At 41.8% G+C, this 23,847-nt stretch overlaps 1 protein-coding gene across 1 annotated transcript in view; it reads right to left on the bottom strand.

The window, feature by feature from the left end:
- The window catches only part of LRPPRC (leucine rich pentatricopeptide repeat containing), a 139,156-nt gene that overhangs the window by 27,987 nt on the left and 87,322 nt on the right, over positions 1 to 23,847 (bottom strand). Inside the window, exons 26-29 of the mRNA XM_019548566.1 lie at positions 21,860 to 21,928; positions 21,474 to 21,561; positions 7,826 to 7,968; positions 7,591 to 7,690 (exon numbers count right to left, since the gene is read on the bottom strand). Coding sequence (XP_019404111.1) covers positions 7,591 to 7,690; positions 7,826 to 7,968; positions 21,474 to 21,561; positions 21,860 to 21,928 — 400 coding nt within the window. The remainder of the gene's footprint in view (positions 1 to 7,590; positions 7,691 to 7,825; positions 7,969 to 21,473; positions 21,562 to 21,859; positions 21,929 to 23,847) is intronic.

Genomic DNA, 23,847 nt, shown 5'->3' with positions numbered 1-23,847 from the left:
GCAGAAGCTCAGCAATGGAAACCAACTATGAAGTTGAGCTGTGAGGGTCTCACTAAATTGTATGTGATAGCCTGAGAGAAGGCACAACAGAGGGATTCTGGGTGAACTGTATGTGATGTTGTGGCTTACCAGGGCTCAAAATGCTGTTGACGCTTGTGAGACCCAGCCTAGTGGGGCCCAGCCCAGTGAACTATGTTGTAAATCATGAGCCTTTTGGCTTTGGACTAATACCATGCATTGTTTGTACTAGACACAAGTAAGTGCAGAAGTGCTGCGCAAAACTGTTTATGACACACCTTCGTTAAAACTTGCAAGAGTTTCAAAAAAAGGTAACATGCATCAACTCTGGATGAACTAATCTACGGGTACCCTATGCAAATTGTTACAGCCAAGTTTAATTTCAAGGTTGTTTCCAAATTTGTTCCTCACTTCCACGTGCTCAGAGACAGCAGAGTCTGATGGTAACAGGAAGGGGAAGAGGCTGCCAGGGGAAAAAGCTGGGGAGAAAGCAGAGAGCAGAGGGCTACCTGATCACCCAGATCTAATTTTCCTTGCTGTAGCAGTAGGAGGGGGACAAATTAAAGGCAGACCTTTAATAATTAGATTCTATACCTGGAAAATTATAACAAATTTTCCATATGTGGAATCTAATTTATAAGAGATCTCATAAGGTTCAATAAAGAGAAGTGCTGCACTTAGGACAGAACAATTTCATGTAGTGGTACAGGCTGGGGACCAATTTGCTAAGCAGCAACTCTGCAGAAAAGAACAGGGGGGTTACAGTGGACAATTAGCTGAATATGAGCCAACAGTGTGCCACTGCTGCAAAGAAGGACCCCCCCACTACAGAAAGGATGTGGACACATTGGAAAGAGTTCAGCAGAGGGCAACACAAATGGTTAGGGGCCTGGGGCACATGACTTCTGTGGAGAGGCTGAGGAAACTGGGCTTATTTAGTCCAATGAAGAGAAAACTGCAAAGGAATTTAATAGCAGCCTTCAATTACCATAAATGTGATTCCAAAAAGGATGGAGATAGACTTTTCTCAGGGATGGCATATGACAGAACAAAGAGCAATAATCTCAGGTTGCAGCAAGGGAAGGTTAGGTTAGATATTAGGAAACACTGTCTCATAAGAAGAGTAGTAAAACACTGGAACAAGTAACCCAGAGAGGTTGTGGAATCTCTGTCCTTGGAGGTTGTTAAGACCTGGCTAGGCAAAACCTTCACTGGAATGATCTAGTTGGGGATGTGCTTTGAGCAGGGAGCTGGACTAGATGGCTTCCTGAGGTCCTTTCCAATCCTAATATTCTATGATTCTACGATAATTATTGGGGGATACCTTATAATCAAGGTCTTATTTAATTAAATAGTTTGTCTCCCCTATTTAAGTACAATGGTTGCACTTACATTAAAACTGTTCACTATAAAACAACCAACTATAAAGCAATATATCTCTTCCCCCCCTCCCCCCAGCAGGAATAAATTTCCTCCTTTCTCTCTCCCTCTCGTAAATTAAGCTGCACATACACTTCAGGACCCCTTTTCATCACAAAATAAAAAATTTGGTAAAAACAAGTTTACCCCAAAACAGGAAAACTAGAATATTCAAATACCCAACTCATTTAAATTTTAACTCTTTTTTCTAACTTCTTCAAACTGAGATATTTTTAGAATAAGAAACAAATAAATTCGTTTCTCTAGGCAACTGCAAACATTTGGGAAGAAATACTACATGAAACTAATAATAGGTTTTGGGGGGTTGCAAGGGACCTCAGTAGATCATCGAGTCTGACTGCCTGCCTTGGGCAGGAAAGAGTGCTGGGATCAGATGACCCCAGCCAGGTGTTGGTCCAGTCTTCTCTTAAAAACCCATAAGGTTAGGGAGAACACTACCTCTCTTGGAAGCCCATTCCAGATTCTGGTAACCCTTACCATGAAGTAGTTCTTCCTGATGTCTAGTGTAAATCTGCTCTTTGTCAGGTTGTGGCTGTTGTTTCTAATTACTGTAAGGGGTGCCTTGGTAAACACAGTATCTTCTATCCCTTGCTGCCCCCCGATGAATTTGTAGACAGCCACAAGATCCCCTCTCAGCCTTCTCTTATGGAGGCTGAAGAGGTCCAGGTCCCTCAATCTCTCTTTGTAGAACCTTTCCTGCAGGCCCTTGACCACATGAGTGGCCCTCCTCTGGACCCTCTCAAGGTTATCCACATCCCTCTTGAAGCGTGGTGTCCAAAACTGGACACAGTATTCCAGCTGTGGCGTTACCAATGCCACATACAGGGGAAGTATCACTTCCTTAGACCTGTTCGTGATGCACCTATTAATGCACGATAGAGTAAAATTAGTTCTACTGATCACTTTGTCATGTTGACAAGTCATGTACATCTTTGAGTCAACTATGACTCTGAGATCCCTTTCTACTGCTGTGCTGCTTAGAAGGTCATCTTCCAATTTGTAAGTGTGTTGGTGATTCCTTCCTCCCTAGGTGCAGTACTTTGCGCTTATCTTTGTTAAACTGCATCCTATTTTGTTCTGCCCACTCTTCCAGCCTGTCCAAATCCGCCTGAATCCATTCCCTGCCCTCCAGTGTGTTAACTTTGCCCCATGATTTGATGTCATCTGCAAATTTGGACAGCGTGCTCTCCATGCCCTCATCCACGTCACTGATGTAGATATTGAACAGCACTGATCCAAGGACCGAGCCTTGGGGAACCCCACCCACATGTTTCTAGGTCAATACTACCACCACTTTCTGGGTGCATCTCATTAGCTGATTTGCTACCCACTGGACCATGAAATAATATAAGTCACAGCCACTTGGTTTCTTTTATTTATTTTTTAAAGCAAGTGGGATGTGACACTGTATATCAAAGTCTTTTTTTAAAATCCAAATATATGACATCTACCTCAACTTCTGCATCTAAGCAGTTTTTGACCTGGTTATAAAAAGAAACAAGGTTCGACAGACAGGATCTATCTGTTCTGAATCCCTGCTGGTAGCCCTTCATCATTATTTTCCCTGCTGGACTCCCAAAAATATAATCCTTAACAATTTTTTCAAAGGTTTTCCCAAGGATAGAGGTGGGACTAACTAGTCTATAGTTAACCCAGACCCTCCCTCCTCCTCTTTTTGAAATAGGGACCACACTGGCCCTTTTCCAGTCCTCTGGGACTTCTCCTGAGTGCCATGAGTGCTCAAACAGTCCTGCCAGTGGTTCTGCTATGACACTGGCCAGCACCCTTGGATGAAGATCATTTGGGCCTGCTGACTTGAACATGTCAAGCCCCTCCAAGTGTCCCTTCATTAGGTCGGTGCTAACTGTTGGTGGGCCAGTGTCCTTCCTGTGCTTGTCTATAGTCCAATTTTGAGATATGTCATTATCTGCGTTCAGGAATAGAGAAACCAAAACTCATTGAAGAGCTCAACTTCATCCCTCCTATCCGTCACTAATTGCCCTAGCCTGTCCTGTAGGGGTCCTATGTGCCTTCTTTTTGCTCCCTATACACCTGAAAAAGGACTTTTTATCGTCTTTAATTTTTGTTGCCAGCCTGAGTTCCATTGCTGTCTTGGCCTTTCTGACCCCCTGCAAGTGTGAGCCAAGTAGGTATAATACTCCTTGGTGCCACCCCCTGCTTCCACAGTCTGTATGCTTCTCTTTTCATCCCTAGGCTTTCCTGGATTTTCCTGCTCAGCCAAGAGGGTTTCTTGGCCCCTTTGCCCTGCTTTATGTACACTGGAATTGCCCCCTTCTGTGCCTGAAGGATTGTTCCTTTGAGGAACAACAACCCTACCAGGACTCCCATCTCACCAAGGCTCTTGTCCTTCAGTGTCTCACTTACTAACCTCCTGAGCTCATTGAAGTTAGCTTTTCTGAAGTCTAGCACTTCTGCCCTACTGGTTATCTTCCCCACCTTTTGACAGATAGTGAATTCTAACACTTTTCAGATTGTCTAAGATTTCACTGCTTTTTCCATGTTGGTCATCCCTGATGAATATCAAACGTGTGCCACCACCACCTGATGGATGAACTTCCATATCAGCTCCAAGTTGTGTAACCCATATGATTGCACCCCACGGTCTATAAATCACTGCCCATGTATATACCTTTCATGAACTGTAGCCAGTTAAAGACTGTGTTAAGAATCTTTACCAAGTTTAACATGTTACTCTAGAAACTTGCTTCAACAACATTTTTATTCTAAACCACCCCAAGGGCAAAATATTTCATAACTGTTTTCATTACTTAGCTTCTGAAAAAAGTGACACTCTTTCACATCAACACCCTTAAATTCATAGATTTTTAGGGGCTGGAAGGGACCTTGCAGATTGTTGGGTCCAGCCCCCTTGCTCTAGGCAGGAAGACAACTCGGGTTAAGTGACCCCAGCAAGGTGACTGTCTAGTCTCCTCTTGAAAACCTCCAGGGTAAGTGGCTGCACCACCTCTGGAGGAAGTTTATTCCACAGTCTGGACACCCTGACTGTAAAGGCATTTTTCCAGGTATTAAGCCTGAAGCAGCCTCCCTGGAGTTTGCATCCATTGGTCTGGGTCTGCCCCAGGGATGCCATAGTGAACAGTTGTTCACCAAGCTCCTGATGTACTCCTATGACAGGGGGTGGCAACCCCCAGCACATGTGCCAAGCATGGCATGTGAGGCCATTTTGCTTAGCATGCCACGGCCAGCCCCTGCACTGGGTAGCTGCTGCCAGCGATGGAGCCTGGGCTGCTCCCAGCAGGGCTTGCAGTGTCCCAGCTGCCTGCTGGGAGCAGCCTGGGCTCCCGGCTGGCAGCAGCTCCCCAGAGCCGGGGCTGGCTGCAGGTGGGAGACTCCAAACTACTGTGCTGGGCTCCGGCATCTGCTCCACACCGGTGCCTGCACCTGTGCATTGGAGTGGGTGGTGAGGGAGAGGCCTGAGGCAGCACAGCCCCGGTCTCTCCCCCACTCCCATCACAGAAGTAATAGCAGGCTTCCGGAGCCTGGTGCAGCTGTTTGTAGCCAGCCCAGGCTCTGGGCAGCTGCAGCAAGCAACCAGGGGGCAGGCTGCAGCCTGCCCTTAGGTGTCCATGCAGTCGCTGCCAGCACGGAGCTGATGCTGGAGCCTGGCGCAGCTGTTTGTAGCCTGCCCACTGCTTGCTTGCTGCAGTTGCCCAGAGCCCAGCTTGGCTAAAAACAGCTGCACTGGGCTCTGGAAGCCTGCCATCACCTCTGTGCCGGGAGTGGCGAGACTGGGGCTGCGCTGCGTCAGGCCCCTCCCTCACCGCCGCTCCAACATGTGGGTGCACACGCCTGTGCGGAGCTGATGCTGGAGCCCAGCACAGGTGTTTGGAGCCTCTGGAGAGCTGCTGCCAGCTGGGAGCCTGGGCTGCTCCCAGCAGGCAGCTGGGTTGCTGCAAACCCTGCTGGGAGGAGCCCAGGCTCCAGCAGCTATTTAGAGCCGGGGTAGCTGCTGACAGCCACAGAGCCTAGGCTGGGGGGCAGGGGCAGCAGGGCTGGGGGGCAAGGGGCACAAACAGGGCATCCTGCCATGTACCCCTTGCCCTCATTTTGTTTTTCTGCCCATACCGGCACTCTGACACCTTCTGAGGTAGGTATTATGGTATTTTTTGGCACTCCAGCCAAAAAAAGTTGCCTACCCCTGTCCTATGATATAGTGGTAAGCCGCTATCAAGTCTCCTCTCAATCTTCTCTTCTTTAGGCTAAAGCAGCTCAGATCCCTCAGCCTTTCCTCATATGGCTTGCCTTGCAAGTCCCTGATCATATGCATGGCTCTTTTCTGGACCCTCTCAAGTTTTTCCATGTACTTATTGAAATGGGGATCACTAGCTGATTATTTCTTCAGCCACCATTTTTGGTGAAAAGTTGTAAACTTAAACTACCTAAACAGATTAGCATTCAAAAGAAAGATTCTGGCAGAAAAATCATCTAGTGTAATATAATCCATTTTAAATAGAGAGAGCTGTTAGAGAAGAGACAACTTGCCAACACTGTCTCAATTCTGAAAACAGCCACATTTGGTTCAGCAATGGCTGATGCCTGTGACATGTGTGCCTCCTACCTATTAAGGCCAAGTGTTAACAGTGCAAAATCAAGCCCTCACCCAAAGATGCTGCCTGCCTGAGGCTCGGGCAAGAGCTGTTGCTGCTGAGCTGGAGCCACTGTATGCCCTGGGCCAGAGCCAGATCTACTGCGTAGTGTAAGCGGTGGGAAGCAGGCAGGGGCAGGAACTGGAGGAAAAAAGTGGCAGGGGGGCAGGCAGCAGGGGCACAGGTACTAGGCAAGGGCAAGCAGCACGGGGGGCACAAAAGACAGAGGGAGCAAGGGGTGAGGGTCAGACCACTTGCTATCCTGCCACTCCCCCTTCTCCCCCAACCCGTGCTTGCCTTCCTGCAGCTGCTTTGTCTGTCCTAGTGGGGCAGGGTGGGGGAAAGAGGGGACCGGGACAAATTTTAATAATTTTCCATTTACAGAATCTAAATACTGGCAGCTTACCTTAAATTCAGTGTCAACTATGATCTGGGATGGTGTTCTGCATAAGTTGCAGATTTAATTTTCAAAATAGAGCATGCAACAGGTGTGTGCCATTAAATTCAATATCTAAAGTGACCATAAGCTAACTGCAGTTCTTCTTAAAGTTTCCATCTTACATCCCAGAAGTACAAACCTACCTCAGGAAGTTACTTTGATATTTAATGACTATGCTTCCCTCTGCTCTCAAAATCTTATGAAATCTAAGTTATTAAATCAATACTTCTCCCAATATTTTTCAATGAACAACTGGCCCCAATGTTTTCAGTTATGCCAGTTGTGAAGCCTGCCTTTTAACACCTAAAATGTAGTGATTTGAAAAATAATATTCTGGAAGATCTATTAAGTATGCCATAATGCACATTATCATTAAGTGTGTGATGCAGACTTGCCTTGTATGATATATGCTTTCACATTTCTACACAGTCTATCAAGACCACATATCATACACCCTAATTAGGACTTTGGAGAATTCTATATCCTTAAAAGCCACTTTCTTCAGTAACAGCAAAAACATTTTGTTCCAGGTCATAGTGCATGTTGTATAGTGCTTGTTAACTCTTCATCCTATTTTTTGTGTTCCCTTCTTCCCCGTGCCCTCATCATAAACCTAGATGTTGGACATTAGTTCCATGTGTATGTTCTCACCTGTAATAAGATCAGATGATTTTTACCATTGACCTAACACGTGAAGTCAAAACTCTCCTGATAATATGATCCGTACTTTGGAAAACAAAAAATGAAAATTACAGAAAGTGTATTCTAGAACAACTGGATGCTGTAGCCAGCATATATGTGCATGGAAGATATTCAAGAAATACTTCTGTAATTTTAAATCACTGGTTAGAAATTCATTTCTAAACTGGCACTTGGAGTCAGTAAATCAAATGATGTTTTCAACACATTGGGATTTTTTTTATAACAACTTACAGAAGCAAAACATTATCAAGTAAACAGTATGGTCTATACATTAGATTCTTGAAAGCACTACTTGCTTTATCAATTAATAAAACTTCTGTTTTATTTCAATGATAGAGAAAAGGCAATGCATTTTCAGTTTACCTTTGGTTTTACCCTTGTGGCAGAGCATTATAATTATCCTCTGAAACTCCAACGCTGATTTTGGAGGTTTAGCTCTGTTGTCTGTGTCATCATACCAAGGCTATAAAACAATGTAATTTGTTTAATAAAAATGCAACAATAGCTATTTCCATTTTTTAAAATAAGACGCATGTTAAAAACTATTTCAGATAAAAGGCACACAAAAAGTTTGCATGAAAAGTTAAACACAAAGTACCTTAGGACTATTAAATAATACCTCTTGACCATTTCTCCGAAACATATCAGCCAGTAAGGTTAACGTTCTCTCACGAGGAACAACAGTTTCTTCCTTTAGTTTAGTCCAAACTTCACCAGCTTTTTGCAAATCGTTATTCTTCTCTGGAAAAAAAAAAAAAAAGAGATTCACATTTTCACATCAACTACAAATAATTTTAAGCTGATAAAGAATTAACTATTACATGTATTGAATTGCTTGATTTATTTTAAAATTAAAAGCGAGCAAAAAATGTGTTATTTCAAGGTGCTTAGACATTTTGAAGGCTATATCAGCCAAATATGAGGATCATAAGCAAAACGTGTTTGTAAAGATCCAAGACGACTCAATTTTTCAAAATGGAATTATGCCCAAGAATTTGATACAGAACTCAATCCTCCCCATTTGTTCTCATTACCAGAATGGAAGTGGGAACAAAAGACTGAGGAGGAGCTCTGGAGCTTCACTCTTCTCCCGCCTCTCTCTTCAGCTCCGAAGCTGAATCCAGACAGCATATTCCAAGAATGACAGATGGTACTGTGGGGCCATAAGTTTCCTATTCATTCTGTGTCCAGTAGATGGCCAGACCAGCCTTTGCCAGATTTGTTACAACATAAAAGAAATCTGGCAACTGGTCAAAAGTGTAAGTGCATGTGCATATGGACCTAGGAGGTCAAACTAGATGACTAATTTAATTTATATTGGCTAGTATCAATGCAGAGACATATCTAAGAGGAGACAACTAAACTAATCTGGAATCATCCAACGTACTACAAAATTCTATCCATCTTTCTCAGCCTGTGATAACATAAACAATTATTTTCTGTACTTGACAAAAAGCCACAGCTAAGTAAACAGCTAGATGATGTGATTCATGAATGCAAAAATCTCTTATCCAAGTATAAATAGACATGGACGACCATTTCCTTGGTGAACCCACCATCACAGCTACTTATTTATAAGGACTTCCGGTATGGTGAAAAGATTAAATGGCTAGTACTTTGCACTGATACTAGTGTGGTTGTGTTCCCTAGATTTTGTGGTGTATCGGGTTGGCAACAGGAAGCGGCTCATGACTCTCAGCCTACAGGTCTTGAGTCTAAATGGAAGAGATTTTGAGAAAATTATTCTGGCACATATCCACGAGGGGCCAGCGGGGGAGGTTATGCTTAGGGGCAACCAACACGGGTTCATTAGCGGCCGGTCCTGTCAGACCAACCTGGTGGTCTTCTATGACCAGGTCACCAAATCCTTAGATGCAGGGGTAGCAGTGGACAGTCTTCCTGGACTTTCGGAAGGCCTTCACCACTGTCTCTCATCCCGTTCTCATTAAGAAACTGGGGGACTGTGGTGTCCACACCCACACAGTCAAATGGGTTGCCAACTGGCTGGAGCACCGCACCCAGAGAGTGGTGGTGGATGGGTCATTTTCGACCTGGAGGGATGTGGGCAGTGGGGTCCCCCAGCACTTGGTCCTCGGGCCCGCACTGTTCAACATCTTCATCAGTGACTTAGACAAAGGGGTAAAAAGCACCTTGTTCAAATTTGCTGATTATACTAAGATGTGGGGGGGATGTGGGCACGCTAGAAGGGAGGAATAGGCTGCAATCAGACCTAGACAGGTTACAAGGGTAGGTGGATGAGAATAGGATGGGATTCAACACCGACAACTGCGAAGTGATGCACCTGGGGAGGAACAACCGGCACCAAACCTACAGGCTGGGGCACTCCCTTCTTGTCAGCACGGAGGCAGAAAAGGATCTTGGAGTCATCATTGACTCCACGATGAACATGGGCCGGCAGTGTGGGGATACAGTCAGGAAGGCCAGCCGTACCTTGTTATGCATCCACAGATGCATCTCAAGCAGATCCAAGGAGGTGATACTCCCCCTCTATGCGGCACTGGTCAGGCCGCAGCTGAAGTACTGTGTCCAGTTCTGGGCGCTGTACTTCAGAAGGGATGTGGACAACATGGAGACGGTCCATAGGAGGGCCACTCGCATGACCAGGGGGCAGCAAGGCAGGCCCTATGAGGAGAGGCTATGAGACCTGAACCTGTTCAGCCTCCAGAAGAGAAGGCTGAGGGGGATCTAGTGACCTGTTACAAACTGGTCAGAGGGGACCAGCAGGCATTGGGGGAGTCCCTGTTCCCCTGAGCACTACCAGGAGTGACTAGAAAGAACGGTCACAAGCTGGCAGAGGGTAAATCCAGATTAGACATCAGGAGGTGCTACTTCACGGTCAGGGTGGCTAGGATCTGGAACCAACTTCCAAGAGAAGTGGTGCTGGCTCCTACCCTGGGAGTCTTTTAAGAGGAAGCCTTTAAGAGGAGGCTAGATGTACACCTTGCTGGGGTCGTTTGACCCCAGTACTCTTTTCTGCCATGGCAGGGGGTCGGACTAGATGATCTACTCAGGTCCCTTCCAACCCTAGAAACTATGAAGATGAAAGAGGTAACAATTACCATCCTGAATCTGAGCAATCATGTATTTGCTTCATCTTCTTTTGTCTAGGATAGGAGATAATGGAAAACCTGCAGTAGAAAAGTATTTTCTTGTAACCTGGAAGTATAGCCCCAATGGTGAGCACACTACTCTAAAGCCAAAAGGCTTGAGGGAATAGTACAGCAATCCTTAGTTATCTGTTGTGCCTCTTTACAAATATCTGCAGTTTGCAAGCACAGAAGCTCCATACACAAGTTACAGCTATGTCCACAGGCCCGGCTGCTATGTCCAGGTAATCCAATACCTATTTGACAGAATGTTTTGGTCATAAGCAAGGCCTGCTTAACAACATAACAGCTCTTTCCCAGCCTCTTTTGAGAGCCTAGAGACGAATGGAATCATTATATCCTGTGACAGCATATCTGGAACAGAGGGCCTGGTAATTGGCAATTCAAGCACATAATGACACTATGAAAGTATGCCTTCACACTCAGGTATAGGCATCTCATATGTTCAAGTTTGTCTTAAAGACTTTTTAGTAATTGAAATTATGCTTACAGAATTATTTCTAGGATGCTGCAATGTGTTAGTGGAAAGGTGCCATGAAAGTTATTGAAAAGGCTGAGCCTGGTCCTCAGCTTCTTTAACAGAGGAAGTCTGGTATGACCTCAGCAGTATTCCTGCCCAAAATAGGGGGATTGGACTTGATGATCTTTTGAGGTCCCTTCCAGCCCTTAATTTCTATGATTCTATGAAACAGGTCCAATCTACAAGCATCTTTTTTCTGGAAGTACTCCCCTGCTTGCTTCAATTTCTGTGGATGGCAGACACACCCAGAAAACCCCAAGAAAAATTCAGGTCCTTTCTGTGGCCATTTGTAGAAAATTTTTGCTCTTTTGGCTCTAAGAGGAAGAAAAGTCTTCATGTTTGTGCTGTATCCAGGATGCTATCACTGGTGGGAAGGGTTGCTCTGGCTCAGGCATCCACATTTAAATGTTAAAAATGACTGTGCTTTCTAGAACAGAGGCTCTGATGTCTGGTGTCTGTGCAGTGCAAATTACCAGCCTTTGGTAGCTACTGTATGGAATAAGCATCAGGACTGAAAAGATAGGATGGGGAAGGGTGATGGTTCCTATTCAGGCACCCTTTCCTCCTCAACTTCCCCACCCTACTTTCTGCCAGGTGAAGGAGGTCTAGCTAGATGTGCTTGCAGGCAGACAATTTCTTAGGGTAATATCATTTATTGGACCAACCTAAAAAAAAGCTTATAAAGGATGGAAGATGGGAAACAGCACTAAGGAGGAGTACTCAGCACTAGCCCGCACCTGTAAGGAGCAACCTAGGAAAGCCAAGGCTGAAGCCAAGCTCAAACTGGCCACTTCAATTAAGGACAACAAAAAGTCCTTCAAATATGTGGGAAGTTAGAAAAAGAACAAGGGTAACATTGGACCCGTACTAAACCAAGTGGAGCAGCTGATAACTGACACAGGAAAAAGCCAGTCTCCTTAATGACTACTTTGTGTCAGTCTTCCATCAGCCCAGTGGGATCACTCTGCCTGCCAAGAAGCTGGATCACCAGGGGAAGGGTCAACCTGCACCCACCATTACCACTGATCTTGTGAAGGAACATCTTAAGAGGATGAACATCTACAAATCAGCCGGATGGAATGCACCCAGAGTGCTAAAGGAACTAGTTGACATTACAGTACAGCCTATGGCAAGGATATTTGAGAACTCATGGCACTCAGGTGAGGTGCCTGACGATTGGAAGAGGGCCAATGTGGTGCCTATCTTCAAGAAAGGGAGAAGGGAAGATCCAGGGAACTATAGGTCAATTAGCCTGACCTGACGCCCTGGAAAGATCCTGGAAAAAATCATTAAGGAAACCATTACCAACATCCTAACAGAAGGTAATATTCTGAGAGATAGCCAACACAGCTTCGTGGCGGGTAGATCTTGTCTGACCAACCGGATTTCCTTTTATGACCAGGTGAAGCATCACCTGGACAAAGAAGCATATCATATTCTTGGACTTCAAAAGAGCCTTTGACCTGGTGTCCCATGATGTCCTTATGGAAAAATTGGGGAATTGTGACCTAGACAAATTCACAGTCCAATGGCTGGGGAATTAGCTCCGTGGACGGACCCAGGGAGTGATTGTTGATGGAACCAAATCAACTTGGTGCACTGTAACCTGCGGCATCCCCCAGGGCTCTGTTCTCAGACCTGGACTCTTCAATGCATTTATAAATGATCTGGACTCAGGTGTTAGAAGCGAACTGGCTAAGTTTACTGATGACACCAAACTATGGGGAAGTGCAGCCACCCCATAGGATAGGCTGGCTATCCAGGCCGACCTTGACAGGCTTACAAGGTAGGCAGACCGAAGCCTGATGGCATTCAATGCTGAGAAATGCAAGGTGTTCCACCTTGGGAGAAAGAACACACACCACACTTATAGGCTTGACAGTGTTACGCTAGCTAGCACCGTATCTGAAAGAGACTTGGGGTCACGACTGACCACAAAATGAACATGAGCCACTAATGCAATGCCGCAGTTGGCAAAACAACCAAAACTCTGGCCTGCATCTTCCAATGCATCGCAAACAAGACCTGGGAAGTCATCCTTCCACTTTACTCAGCCTTGGTGAGACCACAGCTGGAATACTGTGTCCAGTTCTGGGCTCTGCAATTCAGAAAGGATGTGGAGAATCTTGAGAGAGTCCAGAGGAGAGTCATGCAAATGATTAGAGGACAAAAGAGCAGGACTTATGAGGAGAGGCCGAGAGACATGGGACTCTTCAGCCTCGAAAAGCAAAGGCTCAGGGGTGACTTGATGGCAACCTTTAAGGGGTGTGCACTGGGAACTGGGAGAACATCTGTTCACCAGGGCACTCCATGAGAAGACAAGGTCCAACGGTCACAAACTCTTGGAAGACTGTTTTAGGCTGGACATAGGGAAAAACGTCTTTACTGTCCGAGTCCCCAGGACCTGGAATAGACTCCCTCCAGAGGTGGTCCACGCACCTTCTCTAGGTTCCTTTAAGAAACACTTGGATGCCTATCTTGCTGGGATCATTTGACACCTGCTGACTGCCTGCCCTTTGGGCAGATGGCTGGACCCAATGATCTTGCAAGGTCCCTTCCAGCCTTAATGTCTATAAAGTCTATGAAACTCTTATGATAAACATCACCCCAAGAAATCCTTACCTTGAGTAATTTCTGGACCATCACAGCTACAACACAACTCTTACACTTCATAAGCAACTCAACACCCTATCCATCAAGATACGAGCTCCCTCCCTGCAAGTTATGGATTACACTGAACAGGATCAACTCTGGAGCTGGATGCTTTAATGTCACACTTCATAAGATTGGCTTAGAGGACAGTCCAATATCTGAGTGTGATGATGTGCCACAGACTGCTGATCACCTCCTCACATGTGCAACACACCTGCACACACAGGATGAGGACCTGGCAAGTGTCAGTGAAAAAGCAGTTGTGTGGCTCTGCCACAATGTGTAGAGGGGGAAATGAAGTACACAACAGAAGACCATTCTTAACCTTAAGTAATTTAATCATCTGTTGGAGCTACTTAATCACAGAATTGGGATCAGATGGGGGATTACTAATTTAGCTATGCCTGTAATTTGAAAGTGGTTCTAAAACTATGTCCTGGGTGTACTATGAGAACACCCAATTGTTCTCCTTCTAGAAGAACTTTGATAGACGATCTAAAATGGCTAAAAGCAGGCAAGTAAATGGTTTCTGTCTTTTAAGGTAACAGAAAACTGGAAACCTTTTCCACTAGATGGAATTAGTTGTGTCTTTTCTTGTTGAATGAAAAATGTGCGTGACAGAGTTTGATAAATTCTGTCTTTTTAGATTTCTCCTCTCAGCAGACATGCTGTCAAACTGAGTAACTATTGGAGGGGAACAGACTGCTTGTTGGAAAGCAGGACTCCCTCCTGTTGAAACAAAATTGTTTTTTCAGTCCCAATTGCTTTATTATGGTGAACCAGTATTTGGAAAGCCAGAATGGAGCCACAAATACATTTTACTTTGGAAGCTTTTTGAGGCTGCTGAGAAAATGAAAGGCAGACAAGGATTCTTTGGGTAGATGTGGCATCTTTTTATTAGACCAACTAAGTAGTTGGAAAAAATTGTTCTTTGCAAGCTTTTGGGCACAAACACCCTTCTGTTCTGTTTCTTCTCCCTATCCCTGAAGAAGGGCGTTTGTGCCTGAAAGCGTGCACAGAACAAATTTTCCAACTATTTAGTTGGTCTAATAAAAAATATCGTATCTACCCAAAGAAGGGTTGTCTGCCTATGTTCTTAGATCAACAGCTACAATCAACAACCTTAAAGCAGAGAAAATGGAAGGCATTAAAGAAATGGAGGAAAGGTGAATAACAGGGTCTTTGGTCACTTTTTCTGTTGTATTTGTTTCTCTTGCTTGCAGTAAGCTGTGTCGTGAAAAATCCTATCTCCTTGAGGTATAAATAGAAGGTTTTCTCATGGTGCCCAAGTAGACTATTAGCTTGATCTGAGTAATGATGCATCACCTCCAACTCTATTCAGAAAGGGGAAATACAACTTAATATATTCTAAATGTTTGTTTTTGCAAGTCAGTGAACTACACTGAGCTATATGGGATGCATGCTGCAGAACTGTATGACAATTTTAGTCTATAAATCTTTCTGAGTACAATTAAAACCAACAGTTATCAAAGTTTTTGATTAACATATTGTATTTAATTTTTCCTTGGAGTTTTTTTTATATATCCTAAATCAACAGTGTTCAGTGTTTAACTTTCAGAACACAAAATAGGGATGTCTGAAGTGGTCAGATGACCAGAATGAGCACCATTTCAAAAACATACAGAATAATTTCTGCAAAGGTAGTCTTTCCTCAATTAAATTGTCAAATCAATATTAAAGGTTGAAATAATTTTTAGTGACAACAACACAAAGTAATAGGCAGTAGCACAAATATCCCCATTGCTTGATGCTCTCTAAAAGAACACTTTTCATCAAAATGACTCGACTGTTAACTGACTATTCATGTCTTAAAAATATGAATGAATCCTTGAGCCCCAAGTCAGCCACTGAAAATAATAAATTAAGTGAAACTATCATGGTCATTCATGTGTACTTTCTGTTCATAAACTGACTTTATTAACACAAAACTTACCAAATGTGTAGAACTATTTTATAGGTACTAGGAAATATATACTTTGGAAGTGTATAGAGGATCTTGGGAGGCCTGTTGAAAAGGTCTGAACCAGTGATGCCTGGGAAAAATAGTTTTCTTCCTTAAAGGAATGCCTGTAACATTCTTTGATTGTTTTGGAAAAATGCGGTAATTACATTTTTAGGTGATTGGCTTCCTCTGATACTACTGACATCACATTTAAATGTCATCACCATTAAGCAAATTTCTCTTTCCCCAAATACAACTTCAATCTATACCTTTTTCTGGAAGAAAGGTAGCTGCTAAATATTCTTAAAAGTGGAAGGAGGAGAAATTATGGGGAATGGTAACCATGTTTGTTCTAGAGATCTTATTTTGCCAGCAGAAACACTAACTCAAAGCTATGGGCACCAAAATGGCTCCAAAATATGGCATCTTTTTGTGGCCCACCTGGAAGAAGAATTCGTTAAGAACTGCATCATCAAACTCATGTTACACCTAAGATACACTGATGACATCTTCATCATTTGGACCAAAAACCTGAAGTCTCTGATTGATTTCCATCACAAATTCAGTAATCATCAACCCTCCAGTAATCATCAACCCTCCATCAGACTCTCTTGAATATTCCAGCAACAACATTTCCTTTTTAGACACTATGATCAATATCCAGAATGGTAAAATACAAATTACCATAAACAAGAAGCCCACAGACCAGCATACATATTTATACAGAACCAGCAATCACCCTAAATACACCCAGAAAGCTGTAATATACAGCCAAGCCCTCTGATACCACCGAGTTTGCACTGAGGAGAATAACTGTTATCGTCACCTCTCAAATCTCAGAAGGGTTTTCACCCAACAAAGGCACTCCTTTAGAGACACAGACTGCACTTCTGAAAGAGGCACCCGGATACCACGTGAAGAACTGCTGCAGTATAAAAAGAAAAACCCCATGAATTGCACACTATTAGTTATGACATGCCATTCTTCCTTGGAACCTATATGGAAAATCCTCAAACAATTGCAACCCATACTAGAAGAAGACCCAGTTCTTAAAGAGATCTTTCCAGAACCTCCCATCCTAGCTTTTAAGCAAGCACTGAACCTTGCCAACCTCATCACCAGAAGCAAACTTCCTATGGACTAAGGCACACCAAATGGATCCAGACCATGCCAGGACAAGAAATGCAAAACCTGCCAACACATCTCCAACACTCCCACAATAACTACACCCCACAGCAGAACCATCACCATTTCTGGATCTTATAGCTGCACCTCCAGAAACGTAATAATCTCATCCAGTGCACTAAATTCTCTGATGGAAAATACGTAGGAGAAAGCAAACAACAACTGTGCACCAGAATGAATACAGATCGGAAATCTATCAAAGCCAAACATACCCAGTTGCCTGTGGGTACATATTCTCTCCAGTCTCTCAGTTCTAATCTTCAAAGGGAATGTACAAAGCACCCTTCACAGATTGAGTCTATGAACTTCACTTTATCAATTTACTGGATACAATAATGGCACGTTATAATCCGCCTGACAACAGATAATCCTAGGTAAACTGTCTGCATTTTACCAGCTACATTCTATCACCAGTTCAACATTCCCACTCTTCTCCCTCCCCCCACTGACCTGTCACACCTATTTTCTCCCATTCCCTCTAATCCTTATTGCCATGCATTTGCATTTTCACAGACGTGCATTCTGCAGACTGGCTTCTGTTCCACCACAGAAAACACACAACACCAGTAGACTCTTCCTATGCCTGAAGAAGGGTGTTTGTGCCTGAAAGCTCGTGAAAAACAATTTTTCAAACTATTTAGTTGATCTAATAAAACATCTCACATTTACCCAAAGGAACTTGTCTGCCTTGGCTCAAAGCATACCTCCATCTGCCTCCAAACAATGATTCCATTGACACTTCTACTTAACAATTACTAATGGATCAACAAAGAGAGTTGAGGTTTTACTAGAATATTTAAAGTTATTTAGTTATTCCACTGAACTTTAAGTGAATGAGTGTTTTTCAAAGAATGAGTCTCTTCAATCCTTTCATGGACAGAAAAAACTGCTTCAAATTGCACAGAGAAATCAAACTTAACATTGCTGCGTTATGTGATAGGGTTTGGAAGCTACTGATTGATGGGAAATGGTCTTCTATTGAAAAACACTCAGCTACCGGAAGAGATAAAACACCAATTATGCAGAAGTGGGTTACAGGTGAATGGAAATATTTATTAGTCAACCCTCCTTTATTTCTATCAGATCAGTGTATGATTCACTTTACTGCAAAACACAAAGCAGGTCCTAATTTTCTGCCTGTTGATGTTTGTTATAATGTTAACCAGTTACCTATAGTCTATGTTCTTCTTAGAGCATAAACTGCTTATGTGTATAGCAGCTTTCTAGTCTCACTGTCTAATTTGTAATGCAATTTTACTTCATTTACCTACATAATTGGCTCCAAAAAGAATTAAGGGGAAACAGCTGTCAAAGTGAGAATTTTAGCTCTCACTTCTGGTTCTCAGTCTTCTATTGGCAGCTCCATTTAATGGCAGAGAAGCAAAAACATGTTTGGTCATTTAACTTGGGCAATGGTCTGGGCCTGTCAGAGAAACATCCAGAACAAATAATATGTACAAGGTCCCTCTTTAATGAAAAATGAAGCTTTGAGTTTACTCGCTACACTTTGTTTTAAGAATGTCTAAGCCTATGTACAAAACACTGACATTAACAGAAATAAGAAAATTAGAAAATAAGAAAAGACAGGCTTGCAGAAAGTCACGATGTAAATCAAGCCCACATTTCTAAGACTTTGAAAAACAAAACAAAAAGATTCTGAAAGGAAAGACAATACACTGATTGTTAAACAAAGCATGAGGGAGTTGGGGCAGCTGACAAACGTGGAGGAACCCCTTCTGACCCTGTTTAGCTAAACTCATAGCAGGCATGTTCTTACTAGCGTTCCCTTGTTGATAGAGGAAGTCAATCAGCTAGTAGAAGTTTTGAGTATTGCAAATTTTAAAGTAATGACAAAAAAAAAATGACTAGAGAGAGAAAAAGCAATTCCATTAAATTTAAGAAACACAGTAGAAGGCAAAATGCTATTATTTTACTGTTTAGCAATGAATTGTTGGAGGTTTCTAAAATCTCATCAAGGATTATAATCTTTCTGACAGGTTTAAATGTTGATGAGACCCAGTTGTACTACAATAGAATATTATTATTCAAAGGCTCAGATGTGACAGGATCTAAAAGCACCAGAAGGAAAGGGTGGCTGTACTGCTTGTTAATATGGATGGCAGCAAGAAACTACAGCCACTGGAAAAAGAGTAAAAATCCCTGCTGTTCCAAGAAGGTGAAGAAATTGCCAGTGTCCTATAAATCAAATAAGAATGCTTGGATGACAGGAGAGATATGGAATGACTGACTGAGAAAAATTCACAACATCATGGGGGCAAAATGGAAAATCCTAACGTTGTGCAGCAACTGTGCAGAGCACAACAGTGACATTAGATTAACATCCATCAGTCAAGTTCTTCTACCACCAAACGCCACTTCTCTTATCCAGCCAGTGGATCAACCCATTATTGCTAAGTTCAAGAAACAACAGATTGCTTATTTTGTGCCATGTGGTGAATATAATCAAAAGCAGAACCATGAAAACAGCAACACAGCTGGCCAGAAACCATTACTATTGGGCTCTTTACATATGCAAAAAAGAAGCCGAAAGCTGAATTAGTGGCCTTACCATTGCTACAAATATGCTGGCTTCGTTAAACAAATGATTGACACACAAGATGAGTTGTTTGAGGAAGCCAGAGGATAATTTAAATGCTGCTTTGCCAACAGGAATGCTGCCAGAAGACATCAATTGATACTTTTGCCACAGACAATACTTTTCCTATATAGGAAGAAGTTAGCAACATACATTTGTGCTGGTCTCAAAAAAAGCCCCAAAAAATTACCTGAGGAGTTAAGTTTCAAGAGCAAAGAACAAGACTGATGATAGGGGGAAAAAAAGAGAGTGAAAATAAATGCATCTCCAACTTTTTCTGTTGTGCCATTAAACCTACATACTCTGTGAGAAAATACAGAAGTAAATGGGCATTTGTTATATGACACATCTTAAACGTGGCAAATACTTTTCTAAGAATTCAACTAGAAAAATAATATCCAAAGACCTACTTCAGATTTCCTGAACGTGTGTGTTGGCTATTAACAGCTTGCTTTCAAATTTTATTAAAAAAATAAGCGTGAAATTCAAAATTCATGTAGGTCTATGTAAACTCCTGAACAGCACTCATCTCTTTTGAGGTATAAACCTTCAAAAAAAGAACTAATATATTTTACAATCAATGCACACATCCTTCTGTCCTTAATGAGTGCTGTTTACAAAATTCAGTCTACCTACTATAACACAGAACATTCAACTAAAGAAATCCAACAATAAACTTCACATCCGCATCAGCTACAAAGAACTTAGGGTGCCTGCGCATGAATTGGGAGGCTGCTCTGACGCGCTGTAATTGCAGCACACTGGATTAACAGCAGAGTCGATTAACTGAGTCTTTTGGAGTATGGTAATTACCACGCTCCAGCCAGCCTCCATGTCTCATGTATCAGCATTCCCACGCTTCAAAATGGCAGCAGGGGGACTTTAAAACTTGTTCAAAGAGCTTACGATAAAGTGTCCCTGCCACCATTTTGAAGCATGGGGATGCTGATACATGAGACGCTCTGGGAGCTTTAATTAGAGTGACTCCGAGAGACACTCTAATTAAAGCCCCTCCACCCCACCCCCAGAGCATTTGTAAAAACACCCTTAAAGACAGGAATGGGGGTTTTCACTTCCTTATATAATTTTAAAACATAAAAGGAGTTAGTTCAGTCAAACTGGGTGAAAATAGGATGAACAGACAACACACAACATTTTGTAACACTTAAGTCTAACATAGCTACTGTGAAGGTGTTCTGAAAGTAGACTGGCTGTCCCACCTGCACCTATTCAAAAGGCACAAAGGTATTCCTCTGGTCAACTCTCAGGAGTTCACCAGCAAGGTGAAATAAGCAAGTAATTGCAGGGACAAAAGGACCCAGTAAACACTGCTGCTAGTACACTTGCTGTTTCTGGATCACGGCTGTAACATATCAACAGACATCTATGGAACAGCCCTACAAGTCAGATCTAAGTTACAATAGATACATTTTTTTATTTGATCTCCCCAACCCATTCATAGAGCCAATGAACACCTAAGTCTTCTGGGAGTGGAATGGATTCTACACATTGGAACTGTACGAGGACTAAGAGGAGATTTATGACTCGTTTATATCAATGCTTTGTTATATGAACCCAACATGAACCCAGTATCTGCTACAGAAAATAGCTCTATGTAGTTTTAAAGCCAAACATATACAAGTCTATATTTTAAACAAACCTTCTGTCCCTCCATAACAAAATTTTATCCAAAATCATAATATCATTGGCACAACTAAAAGCAACTTATAAGGAAAATTTTGGATCATAATAAAACTTAAATCATTTTCAAGAGTCTGACTTTATTCATAAAATGAAATAAAGTGAATCTCTTAAAAGCCAACAAGCTTGAACTTTGGCAACTGCTATGGACAACTTTAGACAACTAATGTAGAATCAGAAAGCATAAGAGGAAAAAATACTAGTATTTTCTTTATAGACTCAAAATAGACTTTTGTATTCAAAATAATTGGCTCCATGAAATTTGGAACAAGCAAGTTTTCAAACTTACACAAAAGATAGCAACACTGAGTATAGCTCTTTTGATAAATATAGTTTTCATGGAAAATTAAAAAAAGAAGGTAAATTCAGGAAACTGCTGTCCTTGACAGTTAAGATTTTTCAAGGCTCTGCAATAGCTATAACAATGTTTTAAAGATCCTTACAAAGCTGCCACAAGAACAACCATTTGTAAGAGGAAACAAAAAGACTGTAACAACTTACTGTACAATTTTAGGAGGTTGTAGTACATTTCATCTCTATCACAGTCAAGGCTTTTAGTAATTTCCACAAGAGATTCCAGAACTGTTACCTTTGAGAACAAACAAGGTAAAGAATATAAAAATTATTTATAAAATTAAAGCTCAGTCTATTTTATTTGCATGCACCATCACACATGCAACTAGTGTTTGTATATGACATTCAGTTTGAAAAGTTTAAAATACTTTGTTTATGTATTTTCCCTTTATATGCATGTAAGTGACCATTACTACATAAAAAGTATTGGTTTGGTTTATTACTATTGATATAAAAATGTGGTATCATAAAGTAACACTCAGCACAGCAGTCCTAAAATATTAAACAGAGAGGAAACAACATAAGAAATGCACCTGATTTTTTGAAATGCATCTCTTCAGAAACCACTGCAGTTTTCCATGGAAAATTTTCATGCCTGGGGTCTGTAAAATATTTCCACATAAAGATCAATTCATTTAGCTAAGTTAGAACTCTCCTAACACATAAATGTAATGGCATGTTGATATAATAAAGTCCTATAGTAGTTTTTTATTACTCAAACAAGATTAAGTTCCCATGATTCGAAACCTACCAACTTAATTCATAATTACGAGAAAACCGTGTTTACCCAAAGCAACTTAACTTGTAAAGATATAAAAAATTCTATGCAAAGGGTAGCCATATATATCATTCTAAACGTTCACTTTGGGGACAAAAATTACTGTGTGTGTTCTCTCACTATTAAGTGATTTTTTTGAAAACTTCAGGCATACTGAAATCAACCAAGCCATTTGAGTATACAATACAAAAAATGAAACAATTAAAAAAATGCTTCAATTTTCCTTTCTTTTCTTTAAAAGTTTCATGTATTGCACAAAAATGTTTGCCTAAAAGGCTTCAACACTGCCATGCATTTAGTTCAAGTGCTTCTGATATGTTTGAAGAAACAAGGTTAGTAATTAAAAAGATAAAGCAATTGAAAGCTCTGAGTAGATAATATAGCATTACTCTGCCATCATTTTTAAACAGCCGCAATATGAATCTACAGAGACAACTACAGATCAGGAAAGGACTACATAGTCAAACAGCATTCTGACAATTGCCTGATCTTCACAAACATGGCATCAAGCTGCTCTCTCTCCTTTTGCTTATAAAAAAAATTACACTTTGGCCTATGTACACCACAACTGCCTCTTCTGAAGTATGCTATATGTTCCCACATAGCCTTCTTCACAAAAAGTTCACATTCTGTAGCAGTTCCTTAAGAACTAAAAGATTACCTCAATACTTCTCAGCTGGAACATCTATGTTCTATGATCCTACACCATGGCCAGCCATTAGTACTTCAAGCCATTCCTCTAATTACCACTCCCAACTCCAAGATTATCAACAATAAATAAGCTCGTAACAAATATCATCATTATTATAGGCTGCAAATAAGATATTCAGGTCCCAGGTACTTCATGGCACAAATTCCTCTATATTATTTTAATGCATCTTCATGAAAATACCTATAATTCCCTCTCTCATGTCCTTAAAACGCTGAAAATAGAGTTTGATTTAAAACTTCATTATTGTCAACAATTCTTTCCTACATTGGGTCTTTTTGCTGTTTTCCTAGTAGTCTAATTCTGTTTTTCTCAAGTTATAGCCAAGACAGTGTCTGTTGATTTGGCCCAAAATCTCTTCCCAATGTGCGCCAAGGAAATAGGACCCCCATTAACTGGCAGTTTATTCCTTCAATCAACAGCTACTGTGCTATTTTTCAGAGAACTCCACTCTGTCTGCATTTCCTTCACTCTTAACCTAAAATATGAACTTCATCTTTGGTCCTCTGAACTTTTGCTACAAGAACAGGAACAGGCACTATTTTACCCAATTACCCTGGTGAGAGCTCTTAAGAACTATAAAAATTTGACAGCATTTCCCAGCAGGGCAGGAAAATGCACTAAAATAGCAATCACCTGCTTACAGCAATATAACAAATTGTAGCAAAAATTCTTAAATTTACAGCATCTTAAAGAATGCTAGATTACATAGAATCTGGAAGTACTGCAAAGTAGAACAGGTCCTCAACTAAGCTATGCATAGGATTGCCAATTGTCTGTAAATTTTACAGACACTCCATGAAAAAAAAAAGCCTATCCTTAAATTGACGGGGTGAAATGCAACCTGTTTAAATTTGCTGATGATACCAAAATTTGGGGTAAGGTGAGCACGCTAGTAGGGAGGGAAAGATTGCAGCAAGTTCTGGATAGGTTACAGGAGTGGGCTGACATAAACAGGATGCGTTTCAATACTGACAAGTGCAGGGTGCTGCACTTAGGCAGTAGAAACCAGCAGCACACTTACAGAATGGGAA

This window comes from Crocodylus porosus, unplaced genomic scaffold (assembly GCF_001723895.1).
Source record: "Crocodylus porosus isolate Cpor-Errol unplaced genomic scaffold, CroPor_comp1, whole genome shotgun sequence".
Taxonomy (NCBI): domain Eukaryota; kingdom Metazoa; phylum Chordata; order Crocodylia; family Crocodylidae; genus Crocodylus; species Crocodylus porosus.
Note: the sequence above shows the minus strand (reverse complement) of the source record. Positions and strands in the feature narration are given on the sequence as shown.